The sequence below is a fragment of the Scyliorhinus canicula genome, chromosome 8 (assembly GCF_902713615.1).
Source record: "Scyliorhinus canicula chromosome 8, sScyCan1.1, whole genome shotgun sequence".
In the NCBI taxonomy this organism is placed as follows: Eukaryota; Metazoa; Chordata; class Chondrichthyes; order Carcharhiniformes; family Scyliorhinidae; genus Scyliorhinus; species Scyliorhinus canicula.
The window spans coordinates 150,999,191-151,016,867 of record NC_052153.1 but is presented as its reverse complement, the minus strand read 5'-3'; the positions used below and the strand labels follow the sequence as shown (position 1 = coordinate 151,016,867).

Sequence of the window (17,677 nt, the reverse complement as noted above, 5' to 3'; positions counted from 1 at the left end):
GGAGTGAATATTTAAGGTAGTAGATGTGGTGCCAATCAAATAGACTGCTTTGTCCTGGATGGTGTTGAGCTTGTTGAATGTTGCTCTATGTGATCTTGCACCACTTCCTCAAGATGATGTGAACTGTCTCAGTCACATTAACCATTGACAGTACTTAGCCAATGAGAATGCTATCCAGTGGTTCCCTATGCTCCTACACATGGATAGTGCACGTGATGCAATTAGATATCATCTCTTCAAATGGTTCAGAGAGCCCTGGCCACCACACAATTTCTCGCTCCAGCATGACACCCACATGACCTTTATGTAACCTCTGAAGTGTATACAGTTGTAGGACTCGCAGACTAACTTATCATAAATCAAGAATACACTGAAGGGAAACCTTCGGTCAAAGTATCGCCTCGTAGTAGGACTTTCCGGCATATATTTCAGCCATCCATTACTGCAGTACTTCCAGATTGAGCACATTCTTCTTCATGTGTGCACTTTTGATTTCATTGATGGGTAGTGCTGGAACAGGTAGATATTTGGTCATTAGTGTAATTAAGACCACTATTTTTTCAAAATTTATATCCCCTTGAGCCTGCCTTGCTCAGGATATGAGACAATGAATCTGTTGTAGTGTTTCTCTTTCCTTTCACATACTCAGTTGTATCGTCAAATCTCATTAACCTCAAATGAAAGCCTTGTACACTTGTTGATATCTTTGCCAATTACTTTGCATTCAATAGAACCAAAAGTTTGTGTTCAGTCTCAATTGTGAATTGAAACCCAGAGCATAACCTGCAAACTTCATGCAAGCTTGGTAGTAACTACAGCTTCTTTTTCAATACCTGCATAACTTTTATCGGTTTCAGTTAAAGAACGAGATGCATAGTACTTTATGTTCAGCATCCTTTCGAGTCAGCCCCTAATCCCGTCAACAATGGCAACAATCATGGCATTGCTGGATCATAATGAGCCAATATGTTCAGTGATGTTAACATTTCCTCAATCTCAAACAATGTTGGGCTTCTTCCCCAGAACCAAACCTGATCTGGTCTTAGTAGCTGATTTAATAGTTCATTCACATTCGCCAGGTTGGATAAGAACTTCCCCATTCGATTCACTGTCCCCAAAAATCGGAGGAGCTCTGATATTCCAAGGATGTGGAAATTCTTTTAATTGTTCTAGTTTTCTGAGGATCTGCACAAACCAACGTATCTATACTATATTAGATAGAGAAATACAGCACAGAACAGGCCCTTCGGCCCACGATGTTGCGCCGAACTTTTGTCCTTGGTTAATCATAGAATTTTGGACAATTTTTCATGGCCAATCCACCCAACCTGCACATCTTTGGACTGTGGGAGGAAACCGGAGTACCCGGAGGAAACCCACGCAGTCACGGGGAGGATGTGCAGACTCCACACAGACAGCGACCCAAGTCGAAATCGAACTTGGGACCCTGGAGCTGTGAAGCAATTGTGCTATCCACAATGCTACCGTGCTGCCCTTAAGAAGTTAACCTACACTCCATTATTCTACCCTAATCCATGACTCAAGTACTTCCACAGGCAGTGCAGTCCATGCCCCCACTACTCTCTGGGTAAAGAACCTACCTCTGACATCCCCTCTATATCTTCCACCATTTATCTTAAATTTATGTCCCCTTGTAATGGTGTGTTCCACCCGGGGAAAAAGTCTCTGACTGTCTACTCTATCTATTCCCCTAATTATCTTATAAACCTCTATCAAGTCGCCCCTCATCCTTCTCCGTTCTAATGAGAAAAGGCCTAGCACCCTCAACCTTTCCTCGTAAGACCTACTCTCCATTCCAGGCAACATCCAGGTAAATCTCCTTTGCACCTTTTCCAAAGCTTCCACATCCTTCCTAAAATGAGGTGACCAGAACTCCACACAGTACTCCAAATGTGGCCTGACCAAGGTTTTGTACAGCTGCATCATCACCTCACGGCTCTTAAATTCAATCCCTCTGCGAATGAACGCTAGCACACCATGGGCCTTCTTCACAGCTCTATCCACTCGAGTGGCAACTTTCAAAGATTTATGAACATAGACCCCAAGATCTCTCTGCTCCTCCACATTGCCAAGAACCCTACTATTCTAGGAATTTAATAGTCGGTTGCAAGAACTTATGGCAAGTCCCGCTTCTTGTAGACTTTGTAGCATAGCTCTCACACCGGCATCATGCTCAGTAGTGGTGAAACTATGGATTAGGGCATGAACCATGTGGAAAATTAATCTCTCCAATCCTTCCCTTAACATGCCATTGACTGGTGAAAAATCTCAGATGCAGATATGATACAGATGCATGAGTTTTATGACACAGGAGGCTGCCTTTTAACCCATTGCAACTGCACTGACTCTGAATGAGCCACTTTCCTAATACCATACCCCCACCTTTTCCCCGTAGCCCTGCACATCCTTCCTTTTCAGTTAACAATCTTTTGAGTGCTTTCATTGAACATGCCTCCACCACACTATCAGGCAGACACGGGAGAACGTGCAAACTCCACTCAAAACGAGGCCGGAATTGAACCCAGGTCCCTGGCGCCATTCAGTGTGAAGCACACTGGGGGGATCCGGAGACCATGACCGATGCTACATCAACACAAATCTGTCTTTCTGAAGTGTTTGAATGATGACCAGGACTATCCACTGTGTCACCTCTATTGTGTCACCATGTTCTTCCTAACCACTGCTACATAAAAAACATTTCTTCTCTTACCACTTTTCTTCTTTTACTTCTGGTGCAATCTGGGCACCCTGGCATTCTGGCAGTGCCACCTGGGCACCAGCCTGGCGCTGCCATTTCCTGCACAGTGATCAAGCCGGGATATGCCCTGCACGGGTGTGGTGGGGTACGGGATGGGGGGGGGGGGGGGGTGCCTTGAGTTGCAGCTGGGGGTGGGGGTTGCACTGGGGGCTCCAATCTCTCCTTGCACTGAGGAGCTCCATCGGGGCTAAGTCCATCCTCGTCTCGTCTTGGAGTTCCCCACTGAGGCCTCCGATCTTGCATTACATTCACCCACCACCATCTGGCCTGGGCTTGCAAAATCCTACCAACTGACCTGGCTTGAGACAATTCACACCTCTTTAACCTGTGATTAACCCTCTCTCCACTTGTTCCGTCTGGACCTGTAGACTTAATTACCTGCAAGACTTGCATTCAAAGTATCGTATTGCATCTTTGACTTTGTCTATATATAATATATATATGTTTCTGGAACCCACCTCTTCATTCATCTGAGGAAGGAGCAGTGCTCCAAAAGCTAGTGATTCGAGACAAACCTGTTGGACTTTAACCTGGTGTTGTAAGACTTCTTACCAAGCATTATATACAAAAAGGTAATCTGCTAAAGCTGTATTTCCCAAATGATGTGATAAAAGTTGTTCTTCATACAATGGTTATTACCAAACGCCCCTATTCGTGTATTAGTGAAAATTGAACCCTCCCCCATTGTCTCATCCACAGACAACATTAATGAATTTCCCTTTCAACAGTTTTATTCAATAGTGAGATCTACACAGATTCTTAGTAATCCAGTTAATTTCATACTGGACCCATACATAAACAACCTGTAGGTTTTGTTACAGGTGAGATTAACCCTCGTCATAACATCAAGTGAACTTCCTGCTTTAACTTCCACAAAAATAAATGGATGAGGAACTTTCCTCAGTAAAAACAAACACACTGGCTTTGCTTTGGGTTGTAAGGCGATGTGATTAAGCTGTTTTGAGCTTCCCAAGCCCTTTGACAATTGTGGAAATTTAGCTCTAGAATCATTAGACCGTTCTTAGTTTTCAAATTCCTCCACTCTGAAGATCAATTGTAAATCTATTTAAGCTCTTCTACTTAAAAGTGAACAATCCGGTTCTGGATTAAGTAGAAGGTTTCACTGACTCTCCTTTATTTAAATTGAAATGTTGCAGTCATCTATCCCATAACTAAATTGCATGCCACTTGGTCCATGGAGTTATATATTTGTGGCTGAACATCTTGCTCCAACCATAGTACAGTGGAAAGAACTAAAATTCAGCTCCAGTGTCAAGTTTAAACATGCTTCATGCCCATCAACTGATATTTCAGCACAACTTCCAATCTACCCTATCATCTCATCCAGGAATGGCACTTCTATATCATTAACATCTTTGATTTGTTGGATTTTGCTAACCGTTGAGAATTTTTCTTTTTTCTGCAATGTAAGCTCCTAGCTACAAGGCACTGCTTTAAAATTACCCATTTTCTTTTTTAAAAAATTTTGTGGCAATTTTGGCCACATAAAAAACACTTCTTTATGGCAGTTGCCACGCCCTCTTCACACTGCATTTGTTTCGATACAGCCATGTCTTTACTCTGAAACTTAAATTCCACTGAGTCAGTCCTTCGCAGATGAGTTTCCCCGCTATCACGAACTACTGAGCGATTCTGCTTCCTAACTTTAGCTTGCCTGGTCAACTGAATGGCCTCAGTTAGTGTGAAGTCATCCCTTGATTGCAAGCATTACGACAATTTTTTGTTTAAGACTCCAATGGTTATTTTTAAATAATTCCTCTTTAAGTGGCCATACTTTCAATTTTCTGCCAGTTGGTACAGATAATTAATAAACAAATTGACACTTTCCCCAGTCTCTAGATGCGCATATTATACTTCGCCTGCCAACAATGCTATTTTTCCCCAGACTGAAGTAGACAGCGAAGGCTTTCATTACTTTGTCATATGCAGCGGCCCACTGTCTGATTAGGATATCACCTGCAGAACCACAAAAGTATGATGACCTGCTCCTTGCTTGGATTTACAGTGAGTCCCGATGTGGTGCAGTACAATGCAAATCTTCAGCGCAGATACAGCTACGCTTCAGCTTGGTTTGAACCTGCAACTTGCTCAAATCAATTGGTCATGGCAATAACTTCTCCACTCTTTCTTTTGTTTAATCTGCTGCTTATACATCTGCTGTTTGGTCACTGGCTACTGGTTTTCCTGCAGTCCATTTACCTGATTACCCTATCTAATGTTCTTGCACTTGAGGTGTCGTTAATGACCATTGCTGGAATCAGAGGTAGAGTTTAATATCAACTTTATTCAAAACATAACAAAAAAATTACACCTAAAAGACTTCATCCTGGCCACGAGGTGGCCAGAGAAAAACCTGAACACGTTAGTCATCTGATCTTACATCACTTCCCCAAGATGATGTGAACCGTTTCATTTACCCATGAACCCTTTACATTACACCATTATGATTCTTACAATGCACATTATAATCTTTTAACAGTGAACATGCTAATGACAGTAATATATAAACAAAGTCACACTGATTAAAGATTAGGACAGCACTGGGCCAAATTTTCTGTGAATGTGCACGGCGGCAAAGGTCTTCCACGCCGGCCGGCGGGGCGCAAACCACTCCGGCGCCAGCATAGCTCCTGAAGGTGCGGCCCGACGCCGGAGTGGTTCCCGCCACTCCACTGCACCGTTTCTGCCCGCCCTGCCGATTCCCGGAGAATCCCACCCCCTATCTCTCAGAATCTTTTCCATTTGTACCGAGATACAGTGAAAAGTATTTTTCTGTGAGTAGCTCAAACAGATAATTTCATACATGAAAATATAATAAAATTAAAAGAAAATACATACTAGGGTTACACAAGGTACACAATGTAAATACATAAATACTGGCATCGGGTGAAGCATACAGGAGTGTTGTATTAATCAGATCAGTCCATAAGAGGGTCGTTTAGGAGTCTGGTAACAGTGGAGAAGAAGCTGTTTTTGAATCTTTTCGTGTGTGTTCTCGGACTTTTGTATCTCCTGCCCAATGGAAGATGTTGGAAGTGTGAATAAGTTGGGTAGGAGGGGGTCTTTGATTATATCTTCACAGATGTACACAGATTTTTCAAGGATAACACAAGTTAGAAAATATATCTTATCCTACAACACAACTTCTGTGGATATCTCATCAAATCCCTCCCAGATGCGCATCTCACTGGAATTCTGCTTTTCCCCCAGAGTTTTCAAACTAATCTCAAAGAACACACTTTGATAACTTCTGCCACTTGAGGCTCTCTCTCAGATGCCTTCATCAAGAATCCACATCTAGGATGTTAGCCTCCCATTTCAGTATTCCTCTGCTCTGGATTTCCACGTGCATTTAAGCTTTCACACAATCTCTCAGGTACCCAGACATGCCAACAAACTGTATTACGGTGTCACCAACTTTAGGATTACTTCAGGTGTCTGGCTTCTCATTAACCAACTTCTCCAGGTCTGCCTTTAAGTGGCAGCTTCTCTCTGTCCCTTCAACTTCTGTGAACAGTATCTTGTTCCGATTCCAGGTCTTTGTCCCTTTGACTTCACTCTTCCTGGCTTTTCTTTTCATTTCCTGGTTTCTAGCTTTAAGGACTTCTTTAGTTTCTGGCACTTGCTTTCTGCCCCTTACTCCATTGTCCTGCTTTCCACTGGCAGTTTCTGTGACACCTGCTTTCTTCTCAGGTATCTGGTTCCAAATGAACCACAAAGTTCTTATGTTTTTCAATGTGGGCCCCTGGTTACCAAGCAACAGCCTAGTCTTTTTTTAAACCCAGTTTGTTTTCACGTCGTAAACCTTTAATTACAATGCAGGCACAGTTTAAAATAAACCAAAACGCAGACATGCAGGCAACTTTGTTCAACATAAAGCATACTAAAGTTTTTACTTTTTCTTACACAAAGTTAAACTTACTTAAAGCTATATCTTGTTTCTAATACCCACAAATACAAATATAGATTACTTAGAACTATGTCTACATAGCACATAGAACAGTACAGCACAGTACAGGCCCTTCGGCACACGATGTTGTGCCGACCATTTATCCTAATCTAAGATCAACCTAACCTACACCCCTTCAATTTACTGCTGTCCATGTACCTGTCCAAGAGTCGCTTAAATGTCCATAATAACTCTGACTCCACCACCTCTGCTGGCAGTGCATTCCACACACCCACCACTCTGTGTGTAAAGAACCTACCTCTGACATCTTCCCTACACCTTCCTCCAATCACCTTAAAATATAACCCCTCGTGACAGCCATTTCTGCCCTGGGGAAAAGTCTCTGACTATCCACTCTATCCATGTCTCTCATAACCTTCTACACCTCTATCAAATCACCTCTCTTCCTTCTTCGCTCCAATGAGAAAAGCCCCAGCTCCCTCAACCTTTCTTCATAAGACATGCCCTCCAGTCCAGGCAGCATTCTGGTAAACCTCCTCTGCATCCTCTCCAAAGCATCCATATCCTTCCTATAATGAGGCGACCAGAACTGGACACAATATTCCAAGTGTGGTTGAATCAGGGTTTTATAAAGCTGCAGCAAAACCTCGCGGCTCTTAAACTCAATCCGCCTGTTAACGAAAGCCAACACACCATGCGCCTTCTTAACAATCCTACCAACTGGGGTGGCAACTTTGAGGGATCTATGTACGTGGACCCCAAGATCTGTCTGTTCCTTCACACTTCAAGAATCCTGCCTTTAACCCTGTATTCAGCATTCAAATTCGACCTTCCAAAATGAATCAATTCACATTTATCTAGGTTGAACTCCATCTGCCACTTCTCAGCCCAGCTCTGCATCCTGTCAATGTCCTGTTGCAACCTGCAACAGTCCTCAACACAATCTACAACTCTACCAACCTTTGTGTCATCGGCAAACTTATTAACCCACCCTTCCATTTCCTCATCCAAGTCATTTATAAAAACCACAAAGAGCAGAAGTCCCAGAACAGATCCCTGCGGGACACCACGGATCACCGACCTCCAGGCAGAATACTTTCCATGCACTACCACTTGCTGTCTTCTTTCGGCCAGCCAATTCTTTATCCAGACAGCCAAATTTCCCTGTATCCCATGCCCCCTAACTTTCTGAATGAGCATACCATTGGGAACCTTATCAAATGCTTTACTGAAATCCATATACACCACATCCACTGCCGGGCCTCCATCAATGTGTCTCATCACATACTCAAAGAATTCAATGAGGTTTGTGAGGCATGAGCTGCCCCTCACAAAGCCATGCTGACCATCTTTAATCAAACAATGTTTTTCTAAATAATCATAAATCCTGGGCGGGATCTCTGACCCCCTCGCCGGAACCGGCTGCCGAATTCTCTGGCGACGGAGATTTGGCGGGGCGGGAATCGCGCCGCACCGGTCGGCGGCCGCTCACAGCGGCCGCTCACAGCAGCCCCCCCGGCGATTCTCCAGCCCGCGATGGGCCGAAGTCCCACCCGTTCTATGCAGGTCCCGCCGGCGTAGATTGGAGTAGGTCCCTTACCGGCGGGACCTGGCGGCGCGGGCGGGGGGGGGTGGGGGTGCCCCTATGGTGGCCTGGCCCGCGATCGGGGCCCACCGATCCGCGGGCGGGCCTGTGCCATGGGGGCACTCTATTCCTCCGCGCTGGCCATGTAAGCCTCCACAATGGCCGGTGCTAAGGTGAACCCCCCCCCCCCCCCCGCGCATGCGCGGGGTGACGTCAGCAGACGCTAACGCACCCGCGCCGGCCGGCGGAGTCCCTTCGGCCCCGGCTGGCACGGCGCCAAAGGTCTTCCACGCCGGCCGGCGGGGCGCAAACCACTCCGGCGCCAGCATAGCCCCTGAAGGTGCGGCCCGACGCCGGAGTGGTTCCTGCCACTCCACTGCACCATTTCTGCCCGCCCTGCCGATTCTCGGAGAATCCCACCCCCTATCTCAGAATCTTTTCCAATATTTTGCTCACCACAGATGTAAAACTGACTGGTCTGTAATTCCCAGGGATTTCTCTATTACCTTTCTTGAACAGGGGAACAACATTCGCCTCCCTCTAATCATCTGGTACTACTCCAGTGGAGAGTGAGGACGCAAAGATCATCGCCAACAGCACAGCAATCTCCTCCCTCGCTTCCCGTAGTAACCTTGGGTATATCCCGTCAGGCCCTGGTGACTTATCTATCCTGATGCTTTTCAAAATTTCCAGCACATCCTCCTTCTTAATATCAACCTCTTTGAGTCTATTAACCTGGTTCACGTTGTTCTCCGGAGCAACAAGGTCCCTCTCTCTAGTGAATACTGAAACATAATATTCATTTAGGGCCTCCCCCATCTCCTCAGACTCTAGGCACAAGTTCCCTTCACTATCCCTGATCGGCTCAACTCTCACTCTGATCATCCTCTTATTTCTCACATTAGTGCAGAAAGCCTTGGGGTTTTCCCCAATTCTTCCCTCCAGAGCTTTTTCAAGCCCCCTCTAGCTCTCCCAAGTCCATTTTTGAGTTCCTTCCTAGCTACCTTGTAACCTCTAGAGCCGTGCCAGATCCTTGCTTCCTCAACCTTACCCAAGCTTCCTTCTTACCCTTGACTAGAAGCTCCACTTCTCTTGTCATCCAAAACTCTTTCTCCTTACCATTCCTTCCTCGTCTCAGTGGGACAAAACTATCCAGCACTCGCAGCAAGTGCTCTTTAAACAACCCCCACATTACTGTTGTGCATTTCCTCAAGAACATCTGTTCCCACTTTATGCTCCTCAACTCCTGTCTAATAGCAGTATAATTTCCCCTCCCCCAATTAAATACCTTCCCATACTGTCTGTTCCTATCCCTCTCCATGACTATGGTAAAGGTCAAGGAGTTGTGGTCACTGTCACCGAAATGCTCTCCCACTGAGACATCTGGCCTGGTTCGTTGCGAAGCACCAAATCCAATATGGCCACCCCTCTAGTCGGCCTATCTACATATTGAGTCAGGAATGCTTCCTGTACACACCTGGCAAAATCTGCTCCATCCAAACCATTTGCACTCAGGAGGTTCTAGTCAATATTAGGGAAGTTGAAGTCACCCATGACAACACACTGTTATTTCTGCATCTTTCCAAGATCTGCGGCCCAATCTGTTCCTCCATCTCTCTGCTGCTATTGGGGGGGTCTATAGAAAACTCCCAATAAAGTGACTGCTCCTTTCTTGTTTCTGACTTCCACCCATACTGACTCAGTAGACAAACCCTCCTCGACTACCTCCTTTTCTGCAGCTGTGATGCACTCCCTAATTAACAGTGCCACTCCCACTCCTCTTTTACATCCCTTCTTATTCTTCTTAAAACATCTGAACCCCAGAACATCTAACAACCATTCCTGCCCCTATGAAATCCAGGACTCCGTAATGGCCACAACATCCAAGTACTGATCCATGCTCTAAGTTCATCTCCCTTATTCCTGGCACTCCTTGCATTGAAACAGACACACTTTAACCCATTCCACCGAGTATAACTTTGCCCTATCAACTATCTATCCTTCCTCACAGACTTGCTGTGTACTATTTCTGCCTGTTCAACAGCTACCCTATCCTCTGATCCATAGCTCTGGTTCCCATCCCCCTGCCAAACTAGTTTGAACCCTCCCGAAGTGCTCTAGCAAATCTCCCACCCAGTATATTGATCTGTTTCCTGACAATGGGTGGCAATTAGAAACAGCAAGAGTCGGAAGAAGTGGGAGTAGTTTCTAGGTCCCCTAACAGTAAACAAACCGCTGGACAAAGCATTAAACAAGAAATTATTGGGAGCTTGTAACAAAGGAATGCTGGGCACTTTACCCCATATGAAGATTAATCAAATTGGCAAGCATGGTCTAGAAAAGATAAGTTTGTAGAATGTTTTTGTGCCAATTTCTTGGAACAATGCACAGTAGAACTGATTAGGGAAAGGGTTTCTTGGATATAGTATGGTGCAATGATGCAGGGTCAAGTAGTGATGTTGCTGTGAAAGATACATTGGGAAACAGTGATCATAATAGCGCTGAATTCCATATTAAGTTTGACAGTGATATACTCCAATCACAAAAAATCATAAACAAAGCCAATTACATAGGTTTAAGGGGAGAATTGGCCATCATTCATTGAGTAACTAGCCTAAAAGGTATGGGAGTTAAATAAAAAGTGGGAACTGTTTAAAGAAACAAATTAAAATATTTAACAAAAATACATTTAATTGAAAACCAAAAACTCAGCAAGAAAGGCCCATCTGTGACTCATCACAGGACGTTAAGGATAATATTGGATTTAAAGAAGGAACTTATAATTTTGCAAAAAAAAACTGCAGCAAGTTTAATAATTGAGAGTGCTTTAGAAACCAGCAAAGAGCCACCAGCAAGTTGATAAAAAGGGAAATATAAAAATAGATATCATAGGGAATGAGGAAATGGCAGAGGCATTAAACAAGTATTTTGTTCTTGTCCTCACAGTGGAAGACACAAATTTCACACCAGAAATAGAGGGTAAACTAGGGACTAAAGAGTGAGGAAATTAATACAAAAATAATTGGAGCAACTTAAGGGACTAAAAATCAAACAAATCGCTAGCCTACACCATAAGGTTTAAAAGTAAGTGATAGCTGCTCGCAACAAAATGTGCTGACTTCGATTTTCTAAAATTCCTTTGTTTCAGAAATGGTCCCATTAGATTGAAAGTCAGCAAATATTGCACTGCTTTTCAAGGAAGGTGGGGGGAGAGAAAACATTGAAATAACAGGCCAGTTAACCCATCAGTTGTTCGGAAAATTGACTTTTTTTTTCAAAAAGAAAGTCTAACAATGCACATAAAGCATAGTATGATTAGAATAAGTCAACATGGTTTTACCAAAGGGAAATCCTGTTTTGACAAATATAGACTTTTTTGAGGATGTAACTAGTAGGGTAAATAAAGAGGAACCAACAGATGTAGTATACCTAAATTTTAAAAAGGCATGCGATAAGTTGCCACAAAATGTTTATTAGCAAGATAGGGGTTAATTGGGGGTAACATTTTAGCATGGATAGTGGATTGGTTTATGGATAGAAAGCAGAGTGGGTGTAAAGAGGGTTTTTTCCAGTTGGCTGGCAGAACAAGGTTCAATGTTGGGGGTTTCAACTTTTGACAATCTATATCAATGAGTTAGATGAAGAGAAGAGAGTAATGCATTAAAGTTTGCTGATGATAGCAAACTCGGTAGAAAAGTAAGCCATATGTGTGTGTGTGTGTTGGGGAGGGGGGGGGGGGGGGGGGGGGGGCGGGGGGGAGTCAATTTGGAGAGCAAATGCAAGTTCTCATTTAATGCAAGGAGATTGCAGTAGAACAATAAAGATGTCTTGTTACAATTGTACAGATTTGGTGAGACCACATCTGGAATAGTGTGTGTAGTTCTGGTCTCCAGATTTAAGAAAGGTTATACTCACATTGGAGGTGATACTGCACTAGATTAGTCCCTGGGATGAGGGTCTTGTCCTATAATGAGAGGCAAAGACAATTGAGCTTATATTATCTGGAGTTTAGAAGGCACGGTGGCACAGGGGTGATCCATTGATTATGGGATTGCTTAGCTCTGTCCATTACTTGCTGCTTGGTATGCTATTTAGTCCTGACTTGTAGCTTCACCAGGTTGATACTTCATTTTTAGGTATGCCTGGTATTGCTCCTGGCATGACCTCCTACACTCTCAATTGAACCAGGGTTGAACCCCTAAATGGTAGAGGGGGGGCATGTCAGACCATGAGGTTAAAGATTGTGGTTGTATGCAATTTTGTTGATAACCCACAGCACCTTCATAGATGCACAGTTTGGAGTTGCTAGATCTGTTCGAAATCTATCCTATTTAGCACAATGATAATACCACACAACACGATGAACGGTATCTTTGTGAAGATAGGACTTCATCTCCAGAAGGTGGTCACTCCTACCTAAACATCATCGACAGATGCATTTGTGGCATATAGATTGGTGAGAACGAGGTTAAAGAAGATTTTTCCCTCTTGTTGGTTCCCTCACCAACAGGGTGAGGAAGAACCATTCAAGCAGTTATATCCTTCAGAACTCTTTCAGCTCGGCCAGTAGGGCAGCTACCAAGTCACTCTTAGTGATGGGCATTGAAGTCCCCACAAAGAGTACCTGTGCCATTGTCACGATCAGTGCTTCTGCCAAATGGTTTCAATATGAAATCAGCTGAAGGAGCGGGACGGTAGGTGGTAACCAAGAGGTAGTTTCCTTACCCCTGTTTGAACTAATGCACCAGACTTAATAGGGTCCAGAGTATCTCACTCCCGACTATATACAACTGTATCGCCACCTCTGGTGGGTGTGATGTTTTGGACATTGCCACAAGGTTTAATTCTGCGAATATGACTATGTGAGGCTATTGCATGAATAGTCTGTGAGAGTGTGCTCTCCAGTGCACAACTCCCCAGATGATAGCAAGGAATATTTGGCACGGTCGACAGAGTTGGGTGTGTCAATGTCATTTCCAGTGCCTAGGTAAAGGCTGGGTGGTCCGTCTGGTTTCATTCCTTTTTTTAAAGCCTTCATAGCAGTCTGGAATCACATGTAGACCAGACTAGGCAAGGATTTCCTTCCCTAAAAAGGGCATTAGTGAACCAGATGCTTTTTTATGACAATGGTTTGTGGTCACCACTCGATTAGCATTTAATTCCAGATTTATTCATTTAAATTCCACCAGCTGCCATGGTTGGATTTAAAGCTGTGCTCCAGAACATCTGCCTGAATCCCTGGATCACTTAATCGCCACAGATGCTGCCCGAGTGCTCTCTCCACAGATGCTGCCTGACCTGCTGAGTATCTCCTGCCTTTTTGTCTTTATTTCAGATTTCCAGCCTCTGCAGTATTCTGATTTTCGATTAAGCTAAGGATTTTGATTGAAGGACGATTATGATGATATCAAAAAGGATACTAAGATTTGGGGATTTGAAAATTCAGCAAAGGACAACAAAGGAATTAAGAGTAAACTAGCAAGAGACGCAAAAAGCTTGTATAGTCATATAAAGAGAGATTAGTGCAAGTAAATGTGGGCCCCTTACAGGCAAAGATAGGAAAACTCAATCCAAAATAAGGAACTGGCAGAGACATTAAACAAATATCTTACATCTATCTTCAGTGCAGAAAAAAGAACAATTCCAGAAACTGTCGGGAACCAAAATCTGATGAGAATGAAGAACTAAATGTGAAAGCGATATAAAGACCAGTTAATCTGGCATCAATAGTAGAGAAAATGCAAGCATCTTATGAGGAATGTGATTATATACTGGGCAATGTTTGGTCAGAGTCAATATGTATTTCTTAAAGAGAAATCATGTTCGACAAATCGGTTTTGAATTTTCTTTTGAGGCTGTAACTAGCAAGGTAGGTGTGGGTGAAACCAGTAAATGCATTGGGATTTTTAACAGTATTCAAATAAGGTGCCTTAGAAGGGGGTTGTTGGCGCACGCAATTGAAATGACAATCATTGAGGACAATACATCAGCATGGATTGAGCATTGGCTAACAGAGAGAAAACAGGAGTGAACATTTCATTTTCAGATGGATAACTAGTGAGAAAGGATCAGTGCCTGGGTCTCAACTATTTACAATCTATAACAATGACTTAAGCTTACCTAGTGTAATGCAGCCAAGTACACTGATGATACAATGTTCAGTGGTAAAGTAAGCACGGAAGGGGTGCGAAGAGGCTACATGGGGATATAGGCAGGTTAAGTGAATGGGCAAGAAAGTGGCAGATGGAATATTACATGAATTGTGCAGTTATCCTCTTTGTAGGAAAAATAAAAGGAGTGTTTCTTCAGAATGTGAGAGACTGGCAAATGTTGGTAAACAGAGGGACTTTGACATCCCTGTACTTGAATCATGAAATTAACCTGCAGGTACAGCAAGAAATTAGGAAGGCACAGTACATTAGCCTTTATTACAAAGGGATTAAGAAAAACATCTTGCTATCATTATATAGGGCACATCTAAAGTATTGTGTGCAATTTTGATCTCCTTACTCAAGAAAGATGTACTTGCCTTGTTGAAAAAGGTTCACCAGAATGATAGGATTGTTCTGTGAGGAACAGACTAGGTCTAAATTGCTTAGCACAAGAAGAATTAGAGGTGATCGCATTAAAACATATAACATTTTGAAGTAGTTTAACACAGTAAATGCTGAGAGGATGTTTCACCTGGCTGGGGAGTCTAGGTCCAGAGTTCAGTCTCTGAATATTGGGTCAGTCATTTAGAACAGAGTCAAGTATAAATCTCTTAATTCAAAAGGTTGGGAATGTTTGAAATTCTCTAACCTATCACTGAGCATATCCATGCTAGAGTTTGACAAATACCAAAGAATTCAAGGGACATTGGCAGAGAACAGGTAGGTGAATTTGCAGGAGAACAGCCATGATTTTATTGAAAGGTGGAATATGTCTGAGAAACCAAATGGTTCCTACTCATGCTTTTATTTATTTTATGTTCTATTTATTTTATGTTCTACATTTTATGTTCTACACATTTTTCGCAACTCTGTGTAATTTGAGCCGCTTTTTCAGATTATACCACACTCAGTGTGCCATCATCTGTAAATTCTGCTACTTGACCTTCAGCTCAAGACCGGTCAGTCACTGTTGTAAATTAGACACCGCAGAGATAAATGCCTCATCGGCCAGCATTTTAGTGTCCCTATGATTGACGAGTGTAATCGTAACTGAGGTTTGCACATTTTACATCATCCCTGTTGGAGCGTCGGGAGGAAGGGTTCCACTAAAATCTGACTTAGCAAAACAAACAGACAACTGATTTAAATCACAACCATGCGGTTCTATTATTGCTGCAGAAATCAGCCGCTACCACACGGAAAGCTTTCCACCAAGATTCCAAATCCAAGAAAACTGGATAACCTTCTTCCCCATTGTTAAAACTACGCCAGCTCTGACTGGGACCCACCAGGTCAATAACACAACGAACACCCTCCCAACGCGACCCTTCTCCATCTGCATTTCTGTCCGGGAGCTCGCAGCGCTTACTGGCAGTATTTCAAAACATAAAAAGACCAAACGGTTTTATGTGGGTATGTTGGGCTTGCAGACAGGACTAACGGTAACGGCCACCGGTTAAAATACCGCCCGAGACGAAGCTGGCAGGTGTGCACCTCCCAACGTTGCCGTCTGTTGACTATTTATTTTTAAAATCAGGCCCGATTGGGGGGGGGGGGGGGAAAGCGAGGTCGCAGCTGGCCGCGCTGCAGCATTTTCATCACAACCTGCCCCTTCCATCGATCGCCTGATCACACTGCCTTCCGCGTTTTACAACGGTTTCAAGAAAGAGGGGAAACGCTGCGGCGCAGTCAACATGGAGCAGCAAACACACCTACCTACCCAAACCATCACAGTGTCCGGTCTAACTGCACAAACACAGCCGCGCCCCCTCAAATGGCGGCCAGCCAGCCGCGGGTCACGTGCCAGAGCTCGAACACGTGATCCCCAGCGCCAAGGTCGTAACCATGACAACAACGCCCGGCGCCTTTTTGAAGGAATCGCCATGGTGACAACCGAGCTGCCGGGGGCTCCGAGGCCAGGAGGGATTGAACGCGCTCCAGTCCTGTGGGCACGACTGAACCACGCACCACTCGTTTCCCAATACACGAATGCCCGCCCCATCCTTACCCAAGATCTGAATTCCCCTGGGCCCGATTACCAGTTTGGATTCTGCCAGGGGCATTCAGCTCTTGACTTCATTACAGCCTTGGTTCAAACATAGACAAACCAGCTGAACTCCAGAGTTGAGGTGTGAGTAGAGTGACTGCCCTTGACATCAAGGCTGCATTTGATCAAGTGTGGAGATGCTAGCCTTGGACTAGGGTCAACACAATAAGAAGTCTTACAACACCAGGTTAAAGTCCAACAGGTTTATTTGGAATCACTAGCTTTTGGAGCACAGCTCCTCATTATGAAATGAAAATGAAATGAAAAATGAAAATCGCTTATTGTCACGAGTAGGCTTCAATGAAGTTACTGTGAAAAGCCCCTAGTCGCCACATTCCGGCGCCTGTCCGGGGGGGCTGGTACGGGAATTGAACCGTGCTGCTGGCCTGCTTGGTCTGCTTTAAAAGCCAGCGATTTAGCCGAGTGAGCTAAACCAGCCCCTTAAGTGAGTGAAGGGTGGTATCAAGGAGGCCTACCAAAACTGGGGTCAATGGAAATCGAGTAAACACTGCATTGGTTAGAGTCATACCAAGCAGTCAGCTCGGAGTCAGGTTGTGGCTGTTGGAGGTCAATCATTGCAACTCCAGGACATCACTGCAGGTGTTTCTCAGGGTAGTGTCCAAGTTCCAATCATCTTCAACGCCTCATCAATGACCTCCCCATCATAAGATCATAAGAGGATGTTTGCTGATGATTGCACACTGTTCAGCCCCATTTGTGACTCCACCGAGATTGAAGCAGTTCATGCACATTTGCAGCAAGACCTGTATAACATTCAGGCTTGGGCTGATAAGTGGCAAGTAATATTCATGCTATACAAATGCCAGGTGATGACCATCTCCAACAAGAGAGTATCTAGCTATCTCCTCTTGACATCCAATGGCACTACTATTGGTGATTCCTCTACTATCAACATCCTGGGGATAACCTTTAACCCAGAAACAACTGGACTAGTCATACAATTACTTTGGCTACAAGAGCAGGTCAGATGCTGGGAATTCAGCAGTGAGTAACTCACCTTACTCCCCAAAGCCTGCCCACTATCTACAAGGCACAAGTCAGGAGTGTGATGGAATAGTTTTCACTTGCCTCGATGAGTGAAGTTCCAACAACGGTCAAGAAACTCAACACTATTCAGGACAAAGAAGTCCACTTGATTGACACACTATTGAACACAATCAAC

The 17,677-nt window shown here is 44.1% G+C and overlaps 1 protein-coding gene across 1 annotated transcript in view; it reads right to left on the bottom strand.

Moving 5' to 3' along the window:
* The window catches only part of tnpo1 (transportin 1), a 212,440-nt gene extending 196,217 nt beyond the window's left edge, over nt 1-16,223 (bottom strand). The window contains 1 exon segment of the mRNA XM_038805431.1: nt 16,168-16,223. Coding sequence (XP_038661359.1) covers nt 16,168-16,176 — 9 coding nt within the window. The 5' untranslated portion in view covers nt 16,177-16,223.
* Nucleotides 16,224-17,677: the final 1,454 nt, after the last annotated feature.